Source organism: Muntiacus reevesi, chromosome 1 (assembly GCF_963930625.1).
Source record: "Muntiacus reevesi chromosome 1, mMunRee1.1, whole genome shotgun sequence".
Lineage (NCBI taxonomy): Eukaryota > Metazoa > Chordata > Mammalia > Artiodactyla > Cervidae > Muntiacus > Muntiacus reevesi.
In genome coordinates this window covers 212,708,942-212,721,128 of record NC_089249.1, presented here as the reverse complement: position 1 = coordinate 212,721,128, position 12,187 = coordinate 212,708,942, and the positions used below count along the sequence as shown (strand labels likewise).

General features: G+C 34.8%; 1 protein-coding gene across 6 annotated transcripts in view; it reads left to right on the top strand.

The window, feature by feature from the left end:
• The window catches only part of DMXL1 (Dmx like 1), a 124,285-nt gene that overhangs the window by 66,371 nt on the left and 45,727 nt on the right, over positions 1-12,187 (top strand). For all 6 annotated transcript variants that reach the window (XM_065918222.1, XM_065918221.1, XM_065918220.1 and 3 more), the window contains 2 exons: positions 4,381-4,559; positions 10,094-10,230. In XM_065918222.1, coding sequence (XP_065774294.1) covers positions 4,381-4,559; positions 10,094-10,230 — 316 coding nt within the window. The remainder of the gene's footprint in view (positions 1-4,380; positions 4,560-10,093; positions 10,231-12,187) is intronic.

Genomic DNA, 12,187 nt, shown 5'->3' with positions numbered 1-12,187 from the left:
ATGATTCTGGCCATTAGAGATTTTGGATTTCTAAGTGTTCATAATACCATGTAAAATAAATATTTTAAACAATTCTATTATCTTTTCTAAACTTTCTGGTGTTAAAACTATATATATTTATTTAAAGATTGAAACAAACTTTTTGACCTGAAAAAAATCTTCATGATGTTTTCTGCCTTTGTTTTCTTTTTGTGATTTATTAGCCCATATATGATAATCTTGGCTTTCAAATTTTAAATGATATTTTAATTTCTAGAACGTCTCCTTTGAAATTTTTAAAGAGTAATTTCCAGTGCTTTATAGAAAAGACTAACATGAAATTCACATTGGAATATATACTTGACTTCAGATATTTGAATTCATTTAAAGAACTTTCAGAGTCTAAGAGGGAGTACAGTTTATAGGCTTACTGAAAGTGAAAACTGTGATTTTGTTAATGTAAAATGTTATGAAGGGGATAAATTCTTGAAATAGAATGTCCACACACTTTTGAAAAATTAAAAATAGCGTTCTTACTAGCCAGTCAGCAAGTCTCAATTTTAACATTTCTAGAACATTTCTGGACACAGATACATAAACAGCTTTACTTGAAGTCCAGGTTGTTCTTTGTTTAACCACTCAGATTTAGCTGTTTGTAGTTGCAAATACCATATAATAAACTCTTATCTCACCACTTATCAAATCCTAAGTAATCAAAGTGAAAAAATTATCTGCATGTATATATTTAACCTCTTAGATTGGGACATAGTATCCAAATAATACAGTATACTTAAAACATATGGTTTACTCAGTGGTGAGGCTGGGTATAGCCACATATAAATTTTGTGATACTCATCTGTCGATATGAACCTAGAAACTATTCTGAATACGATCTGTCATGGATGTAACTGAAAGAGCATTTACAGAAAACATGCATGATATGATTCATCAGTTTGCTAACCAGAAGAAAAAGAGTACACTCATTTAATGATGAAGCCAAGGCATGCTGTTTCTAAAGCTGATTTAGTTTGTAAAGGAGCTGGTAGAAAAAAATAAAAAATCAGAAAAAAGGGAAGAAGTGAAGGTAGTAAATAGCAAAGGCCATAGTAGTAATTAGAAGTAGCAGTCCTGTGAGGCAGATAAACCGACAGTTGGAGAGGCAAAATCTGAGAACAGAAAATTGGCAAAGGGACAAGCAGCGGTGACTTTCAGTGTAAGGCAAAGTTCTGAAATCTCAGTTTTTGAAGGCTTTATTATGTTGTTCTGAAAGCATACCAACTAAAGCAGCACAGCAGCTTGATAAATTTTCAGTTGTAAGTAAGTAGCCTTGCGTGTTTGAGTTACTATTAAATGTAATCATGATGTCCCAGGAGAGTAATTGTGTTAAATAATATTCAGTATACATTGTTGACCAAGGGAATAAAAAGATGTGTTAGAAAAGTTGATCTGAATTCAGCAAAAAATAATATATATATTTATTTTTTAGTTTTAAGTATAGCAAAATGAAAACAGATAAGTCTAGAACATTTCATTTTCCTGACAACCTGTTCAACTATTCAGTATCAATGTATTGTATATTGAAGATGAAACACTTTCCTTATAACCCTTGAAAATCTTTTAAAAAGTTTTTTCATACACTTGGTACTGTGAAGTTTTTAAAAGTCACTGTTTTCCTTGTTCTGGTATAAATTCTGATTTTAGAATACTTTACAAAAATGGTCTTATGAACGAAATTATTTTTCTCTCTACAAGTCTATTATATAGTTAATGTACTGTTAATGACATAAAATTTAAATATGACTTAAGCTTTGTAATGTGAGAAAATGATAGATGATTTTTACTAGACTAGCTTGGCAGTTCTGAATCTTAACAAAAATGTTAATGTACATAAATCAGTATTTTTTAATCAAACAACTTACTTTGTGATTTCCACATATGTTAATATAGGATTTACTTTTTTCTAATTAATTAAAGCTAGTCTGGGTGTATGTTCATGGAGTTATTTTGTTATTATGGTAAACTTTTAAAGTAGATAGTTGAGCAGTAGCAGTTTTTGAAAAATTACTTTTTTTTTTCTGTTAACAGTTAGAAATCCATACTTTTGCTTTTTATTGCATTTATAAAGCAAAGTAAAATATAAGAAATTTTGTTGTGTTTCATAATACTTGCAGATGAAAGAATTGTCATTAATTCCCATGCATAACTTAGTTTTTGTTAACCCACTTTCTAGCTTCTTCATGCCCCTTATAATTCACAAAGTCTCTCTATATCCAAATTCCTTTTTATTTCTCCCTAATGCTTATTTTTCTTTTATTACTATTAGAGTAGCCATTTACTACCTTAGTAATGGAATAGTGCAGTCAGTTTGTATCCATAGAGTGTCATGCATATGGCTTGATATTTTATTATTAGCTTTTTTCAGAAGCAAATGGTGATGCACCCAGCAGCAGTATATAGTCTCTATTGTAGTCCCCCTGAGCTTCATGACTACCTGAACCCAACATGATTTAAGCCATAAAATTGTCTTGGGTCTTGCTGCAGTTTGCGGGAAAAGTGGGTGCATCTACTCTAATGACAAGCTTCAAGTCATTTCTTGTTTCCTAGGAGATAATCACTAAGTCTTTTTACTTGTAGCATTTTCCATAATATATCATCCAGTACTGTGAACCTGTTTGCCATTTCCCCCCTGTTCTCCTTGTTCATCAGAAGTGTTTGATAAGAAGTTTTTTCCTTCTGAAATTGAAATCTGTAATTTTTAACGTTTCCCCATAATGTGGTTAATTTCATTTTCATGTCATGTGTCTGGGTTCACACACTATACTTTGAAATTTTTTTCTCCCTTTTAAAAAACTGAAAACAAAACAAAACTTTGTTTTGCTTTAAAAACTCTACTTATTTTTATCACATAGCAAACTTGGTAAAACTATGAATTTAGCCTCGTAGTATTTTTCCCTAAACATCTATATTCACATCATATGCCTTCTTATAATCTAAAAACAAAATAAGCAGAATAGTAATATTGGAGTCAAATGACATTTATCTTGGAACACAGCATTAATTTTTGACAGATAAAAAATACCTTTAAATTCTAAATTTTTTGCTCAGTGAGAATTTGGTAAAACCATTGTTTAAGTTTTAGAATGTATATAAATGTATGCAACTGATATATTAGAAACATGATTGTTGATTATCAATTGTTTATAAGATCAGAGAGAAAAAATTACACATTGATATGATGGTTCTTTTTAAAGTCATTTGAAAGATTATGTAATAATCATAACACTTTTTAGCAGTCTCTTTGTGTACTAATTTTATGCATTTTATTTTATTTTTTTCTGAAATGACTAAGTTATTCTGTTAGAGTCAGCTTGGCTGTAACTTGATATAATGCATGAGCATGCTATTTATGCAAGCTGAGTAGCTTCAAGCAATAAAGCAAAATTGTATTACAGCACAAATACTTGTATTTCTTGGAAGGTGAGTAACTTCTTGCTGGAATCGTTGAAGAAGAATATTGGTTTGCCTTAACATGGAGTTGTTTACTTATCTATTAGGCCATGCCTGTGTCCAGGAGATCCTTGATTTTCTACTGGTGATTTGCATCTTGTGACTTAGTCTTGATTAGAGATTTGTATAACTTGTTTTTCTTTGCTTATGCCCTTAATATTCTAAGGTAAAATAATAAGGGAATATTGACTCTAAAGTGTTTAGAAGTTAAAACAATAAAAACTGAATTTTCTTCCTCTTCTTTGTATTCCATTGACTAGAAACTTCTATCTCTAACCATTTCTAAAAGTCTGAATCAGTTTAGTAAATAGTGGTGGTGTTTGACCTTTTTAATATTTTCAATGAAAAATTAGTAGTAGTTTTTTAGGGGATAAAAGGCCAAGTGATTACTGAAGAATCTTAGAATTGTTATCTTTTATTAATATTGACATCTCATGATACTGTTTTCCCTGCCCCTACCCATGAAATTCTTTTTTTTTTTTTTTTAAATATTATTTTATTAGTTGGAGGCCAATCACTTTACAACATTTCAGTGGGTTCCCATGAAATTCTTAAAAAAAAAAAAAAAAAAAGATGTAGATACTTTTCTGTCATGGCCTTAGCTAAATTATGGACTCATTTATAGGAAGATAATACATCCTATTCCATATGTAATTTACATATATAATAAATAAATGAACATTCAGAGAGTAAGGGACAAGATGAGATAAAAACAAAGATGGCTATACAAGATGATTTTTTTCTCACTTCCTCCACTTACCTTACTATCATAGTAATCTCAGTTTTGTGTATGTACTTATTTGTAGTTAACCTTAGGTCTTATGTAAAAATAGATGAAATCAGTGCAATGAAAATTGTGCTTATTTTTGTAATACTTTGTCTTGTTCTTATTAGTTTCTTCACTAGTGGAAGAAGGAGAGAAACAGAACAAACGTTTTAGGCCATCAAAAATGTCTTGCAGAGAATCTGCCTCAGTGACCTCTTCCTCACCACCAGTAAGCCAGGAGACACTGATTGTTAAAGAGAAGTTCATTCCACCTGAGCTCAGTATCTGGGACTATTTCATTGCCAAGGTAATACAAGTGTTATCCAAATGATGTTTGTATAGTTAAACAGAAATGAAAATGTTTAAAATAAGTGTAATTGTTGGTGTTTCCAAATATTTTCCCACACAGGTTTAGAAAATGTTCATTTTATCAGGATAAATTATCACAGAATATATCCTAAAATATTTTGGGCGTATTTCAACTATTTTTTAAGGCAATTCTTGTATCAATTAAGATTTTTGCATTTTAAACAATGCACCATTCTTAGGAAGATGGAAAGATAAATTGGCTAGCACGTTAATACTAATGTGTGTATGTTAGTCGCTCAGTCTTGTCTGACTCTTTTGCAACCCCATGGACCGTAGCCAACTAGGTTCCTCTGTCCATGGGACTCTCCAGGTAAGAATACTGGAGTGGTTTATCTTTCCCTTCTCCAAATGGTAATGTACTTGGAAGTGATTAAGGAATCAAGACTGCCAGAAGTCAAAGTGCCATCCAAAGTCTAATTCCTTTTCTATACTATAGTCCCGCATTGTCCTGATATACTCAGACTTCAGTTTTTAGTTAAATAACATCAGTCCCTCAACAATATTGTTCAGGTTTAAAGTTACCACAGTTTATTCAGTATGAGTAATTGCATAAAGTACAGACTTTCCTGCTAGCTCTTAGTCCACAAATCACTGTATAAACAACAGATGCAACTCTTGATCAGTGACCAATCACAACAATTCTTTCGAAGTCTGTTGGTGATTGGTCATTTAGTACCTTTTATTCAGTGTTCATTTCATACACAGAAAAGCATGTAGTTAGTTGTCTTGCCTCCCTACCTCCCGTAATAAGTGCAAGTGACGTTTTACAAAATTGGCTGATCAGAACAGGAAATTAGCTGACAAAGTCAAGTGCAACTGGAAATGAAAAGTGAATACTGGAAAGAAAATTCAAATCAAATATGAATAAAGTTTTAGCAAAAATAGCTAACTTTGGGATTTAATGTTGCTGTCATTTGAGAGACTTTAGATGTGCAACCAAGGGAAATTAGTGAAGACCAGCTTATCAACATAAATGAGGAAAGTTTGACAAAAGGATGGAGATGACCGAGAGATACTGAAATTGGAAAAAAAACAAAAAAACCTTCACAGTACAAGAACCCTGGGTAATATTTCACAACACCAAAAGTGCAATAAAAAGTTGAATATTGATACAAAGTTAGAAAGGAATATGACAATTTGCCAATGATTAGAAAAGATACTTGCTTTGTATTCTGGGTTTTATAAAGTTAGAAGGCCAGCACTATTCAAAGTTTTCTTGATAAATTTTTTACAAAGAAATAAAACACTTTAATTCTCACTGATTCTCATTTTGCAGTTACAGTATACTAAATAAATATTATTTTTACTATTTTCTTTTTCCTATACATTTATAGTTGACTGTAAGAGTTTTTAGTGTTTTGATGAATTAATAGTCACAGAACACTTGTAGTTTTTTCATTGATTATTAAGATTTGCTTTGCATGGTTTAAACTTGCATCTGTAGTTTTACATTCTTGTCCTACTGTGCCTAGCAAGAACTTCTTGTATATATCCTCTTCTGTGGACAGCCAAATTCCTCACATTCTGAACTTCTAGATTTTTTCCTTACTACCTTGTATTAATTGACTCCTCACTATTTCCTAATGACACCAATCCCTGAGACCTGTTAGGCAGTAGATTTTGTTTTTCTCATATCCAACATGCTTTAGGGTAAAGAAGGGCATTTATATCACCTTGTTTCACATTGCGTTTTTCAGTCATTGATTCATTCAACAAATGTTTATTATATGCTTTATTTATATTGGAGTATATTTCATCTTCATTTTTGAAGCATAGTTCCTTTTGCTGGATATATGATTCTTGATTAGCAAGGCCTTCTTTAGTTGTCTTGTTCCTGGATTTGGTTAATTTTCTGGCTGGTCTGCCTTTGTTCCAGTGTGTAACACAGGCTAGTTGAGATGTGAAAGTGTTAGTCCACTCAGTTCTGTCCAACTCTTTGTGACCCCATGGACTATAACCCAGAAGGCTCCTCTATCCATGGAATTCTCCAGACAAGAATAACAGATGCAACTGGAGTGGGTTGCCATTCTCTTCTCCAGGGGATCTTCCCCACCCAGGGAGCGATCCCAGGTCTCCTTCATTACAGGCAGATCCTTTCCTGTCTGAGATGTTGCTGCTGCTGCTAAGTCGCTTCAGTGGTGTCTGACTCTTTGCGACCCCATAGACGGCAGCCCACCAGGCTCTGCCGTCCCTGGGATTCTCCAGGCAAGAACACTGGAGTGGGTTGCCATTTCCTTCTCCAATGCATGAAAGTGAAAAGTGAAAGTGAAGTCACTCAGTCGTCTCCGACTCTTTGCGACCCCATGGACTGCAACCTACCAGGCTCCTCCGTCCATGGGATTTTCCAGACTGGCCTTCCCTAATTGTTTGCTGCTGAAGACTCTTGTTTTTGACAATGCTGCTGGGCATGGAATTTTTTTTTTTTAATTTATTGAAGTATAGTTGATTTACAAGGTTGTGTTAATTTCTGTTTATAGCAAGGTTATCCAGTTATATTACATTCTTTTTCATGTTTTTGGTTATGGTTTATCACAGAATATTAAATATATCAATAGTTCCCTGTTCTATATAGTAGGACCTTGTTGTTTACCCATTCTCTATATAATAGTTTCCATCCACTAATCCTAAAGTCCCATTCCCCACTCCACCTCCATCTAGGCACCCAAAAGTCTATTTTCTATGTCTCAGTCTATTTGTGTTTCACAGATAAGTTCATTTATGTGATATTTTAGGTTTCACCTATGAGTAATATCAGATGGTATCTGTCTTTCTCTTTCTGACTTCACTTATGATAATCTCTAGGTCCATCTTCAGCATTATTTCATTCTTTTTTATGACTGAGAATTCCATGCTCTCTCTCTATATATACACACACACACACATACCCCGCATCTTTTTATTCATTCATCTATTGATAGACACTACTTAGATTGTTTCTATGTCCTGGCTATTGTAAATGGTGCTGCAGTGAACACTGAGGTACATGTATCCTTCCAAATTGTAGTTGTGTCTGGTTTTATGGGCATGGAATTCTTATTAAAGACAACCCTCTCTGGCCAGGCAGCAGTTCTTTCTCTTCACAGACTGATAGAACAAATGAGTCACAGAGGGCAGGGCTCGGGCTAGAAATAGCCCCTGGCCAAAATGCTATATGCTCACTTTTACCAGAGATTGAGTAGTTTTTGTTGCTGTTGTTTCTCCTGGCCACACAGCATGCGGGATTCTAGTTCCTTGAGCCAGGGATCGAACCTGCACCCCTGGTAGTGGAAGTGCAGAATCTTAACCACTGGAACACCATGTAAGTCCCTCAGAAGTTTTTTTTTAATAAATACTTCTCTGTGTGTTTGATCAGTTTCCAGTATCTTTAAATGATTTTTTTGACAACTTTTTTGGGTTTCCCTGGTGGCTCAGATGGTAAAGAATCCACCTGCAGTGCGGGAGACTCGGGATCGATCCCTGGGTGGGGAAGATTCCCTGGAGAACAGAAAGGCAACCCACTCCAGTATTCTTGCCTGGAGAATTCCCATGTACAGAGGAGCCTGGCGGGGTACAGTTCATGGGGTCACAAAAAGTCAGACGTGACTGAGCGACTAAGCATCGTGCAGCACATTACTTCTTTTTGGGCAGAGGACTACCAAGCTATTCGCTCAGCTCTTCCAGAAATTCTGCTTCTTCTGCTGTGTTTCTTTATTGAGCTTCCTTGAATCCAAGATTTTGTTTTCTTCTCAAATTTCCCACATCTTTTCTTTCATCCTCACTCAACTGATGACCTCATAAGTCATTTTAAAAAAAGAATCAAACAAAATTCTTTCATCACTCTGTCATGAATCTCCCATCTTATTCTCTCCTCTTATTTACTATTGAGGAAATATCTTTCCTATCAAAGGCTCCAGTGCTAGTTTGAATCCTGTCCTTGCTTTTCTTCTCTCGCCTTCTGTCTTCTCTGTTGTCTTTTCCCATCAGAACAGAATTGTGCTTTGCTGTCTCACATCCCACATTCTGCTTTGACCCCCCAGTTTTTTCCAGCTATTATCCCATTTTTCTGCTTCTCATTCTCCTTCAACTTTTCCAAAGTGTATACATATTATCTCTCTTATTACCACAAGTCCCCTTCACTTTTAGTCATTGTATGGCTTCTGACACAACTGCCCCCTGAAACTGTTATTACTAAGATTCAAATGGCACCCACCTGTTATCAAATGTAATGGAAGCTTCTTTATCATCATCTTACTTGACCTCTTAGCAGCGTTCAACCACGTGACCATTTCCTCCATTTTGAATTACTTTTATCTCGTTCTCTTGATACCAGTCTCTTCTAGTTTACTTCCTAACTTTGCTCTTTTTTCCTTTGGAATGTTCTTTCTTTATCCTTCCTTTTCTACCTGACCTGTGAATCTTGGTCTCCTCAAGATTTGGGTTTTTTATTTTCTTCAGTACTTCCCCTGTCACAACTAGAGTCTTCCCATTTTAGTAATTGGCATCTTCATTCATGTAGTTGCTCAAGCAGAAACCCAGAAATTGTCTTCTCTTTCTCTTTCCCTTGCTCTCCAAATTGATCAGTAAATCTATCAATGCATTCCCCCAGGTATACTGTGAATGTTTTATTTATCTCTGTCTCTGTGACTGACACCTGTATCCAGACTGCCAGCTCTTGCCTTAGTTTCTGATGCCTCTCGTTTCTACTCTTCCCATTTGACTTTTCTCTAAAAAAGGCTGCCTTAGTGATACTCCTAAAAGTATAAATATCAATACCTGTACTCTACTTAAAACTCATTGGTGGCATTCCATTACACTCTTTACTGTGTTGTTCAAAAACCCTACCTGATCTGTCATGTGCTATTCTCGTCTATTTTTTTGCCAACACTATCCTCTTGCTTTAGTAGCCTTCAGTCAAATTTCTTTTTTCCCATGCCAAAATTTTTTCCTTTATTAAAGCCTTTTTATATACTATTACTACTGCCTAAACTGCTTTTCTTCCCTCTCATTATATGACTTATTCCTTCTTGTCGTTTTAAGTCTCACTTAAATTACACTTTTTAAAGAGGCCTTTCATGGTTAGCTTATCTCAACTGTTTTTAATATTGTTATTCCCAGTGCTGTTTTTTTCTTTATAACACAGCTAAATTCAATTTATATTTAGTTTTCTATTATTTGTCTATTTTTTCCCCACTAAAATATGTTACGTGAGACCAGTGATTGTATATATGTCTTAAATTTTCTTATATTGAGTATACTTTTGATACATAGTGGATGCTGAATAAATTTTTTGTTGATACGATGACTAAATAAGGGAACCAACTGAAGTGGTATTGAAGGCATAGACTGTCAAAAAAGAAGCAGGCAATTACTTGCTACTTTACTTTCTTATAATGAAGTACTTAAAAATGGGATAAATTGCTGACACTAAGCTATATAATTGCATGTATTAAGTCATATAGTTGGATAATAAATTCTATAACTTTTTTCTTTTAGCCATTTCTACCTGCTTCCCAAGGTAGAGCTGAATATGATTCAGAGGAGAGTCTGGAAAGTGATGATGATGATGATGATGATGATGTTTTAGCTTCAGATTTCCATCTCCAGGAACATTCTAACTCAAATTCATATAGGTATGGAATATTTAATTTTACTTTTTGTTTGTTTTATGTAGCTACATTTATTTTTTTTTTCCATGTATTTTTATTAGTTGGAGGCTAATTACTTTACAGTATTGTAGTGGTTTTTGCCATACATTGACATGAATCAGCATGGATTTACATGTGTTCCCCTTCCCGACCCCCCCCCCCCCCGCCTCCCTCCCCACCCCATCCCTCTGGGTCTTCCCAGTGCACCAGCCCCGATCACTTGTCTCATGCATCCAACCTGGGCTGGTGATCTGTTTGACCCTTGATAACATACATGTTTCGATGCTGTTCTCTCGAAACATCCCACCCTCGCCTTCTCCCACAGAGTCTAAAAGTCTGTTCTGTACATCTGTGTCTCTTTTTCTGTTTTGCATATAGGGTTATCATTACCATCTTTCTAAATTCCATATATATGCATTAGTATACTGTATTGGTCTTTATCTTTCTGGCTTACTTCACTCTGTATAATGGGCTCCAGTTTCATCCATCTCATTAGAACTGATTCAAATGAATTCTTTTTAGTGGCTGAGTAATATTCCATGGTGTATATGTACCACAGCTTCCTTATCTATTCGTCTGCTGATGGGCATCTAGGTTGCTTCCCTGTCCTGGCTATTATAAACAGTGCTGTGATGAACATTGGGGTGCATGTGTCTCTTTCAGATCTGGTTTCCTCAGTGTGTATGCCCAGGAGTGGGATTGTTGGGTCATATGGCAGTTCTATTTCCAGTTTTTTAAGGAATCTCCACACTGTTCTCCATAGCGGCTGTTCTAGTTTGCATTCCCACCAACGGTGTAAGAGGGTTCCCGTTTCTCCACACCCTCTCCAACATTTATTGCTTGTAGACTTTTGGATAACAGCCATTCTGACTGGCATGTAATGGTATCTCATTGTGGTTTTGATTTGCATTTCTCTGATAATGAGTGATGTTGAGCATCTTTTCATGTGTTTGTTAGCCGTCTGTATGTCTTCTTTGAAGAAATGTCTGTTTAGATCTTTGGCCCATTTTTTGATTGGGTCATTTATTTTTCTGGAATTGAGCTTCAGGAGTTGCTTGTATATTTTTGAGATTAATCAAAGATGCCACAAAAAAAGAAAATGACAGGCCAATATCACTGATGAACATAGATGCAAAAATCCTTAACAAAATTCTGGCAAACAGAATCCAACAACATATTAAAAAAAATCATACATCATGACCAAGTGGACTTTATCCCAGGAATGCAAAGATTCTTTAATATCTGCAAATCAATCAATGTAATACACCACATTAACAAATTGAAAGATAAAAACCTTATGATTATCTCAATAGATGCAGAGAAAGCCTTTGACAAAATTCAAAACCCATTTATGATTAAAACTCTCCAGAAAGCAGGAATAGAAGGAACATACCTCAACATAATAAAAGCTATACATGACAAACCCACAGCAAGCATTACCCTCAATGGTGAAAAATTGAAAGCATTTCCCCTAAAATCAGGAACAAGACACGGGGGCCCACTCTCACCACTACTATTCAACATAATTTTGGAAGTGTTGGCCACAGCAATCAGAGCAGAAAAAGAAATAAAAGGAATACAGATAGGAAAAGAAGAAGTGAAACTCTCGCTGTTTACAGATGACATGATCCTCTACATAGAAAACCCTAAAGACTCTACCAGAAAATTACTAGAGCTAATCAGTGAATATAGTAAAGTGGCAGGATATAAAATTAACACACAGAAATCCCTTGCATTCCTATACGCTAACAATGAGAAAACAGAAGGAGAAATTAAGGAAACAATCTCATTCACCATTGCAACAAAATGAATAAAATACTTAGGAGTATATCTACCTAAAGAAACAAAAGACCTATACATAGAAAACTATAAAACACTGATGTAAGAAATCAAAGAGAACACAAACAGATGGAGAAATATACCAAGTTCATGGATTGGAAGA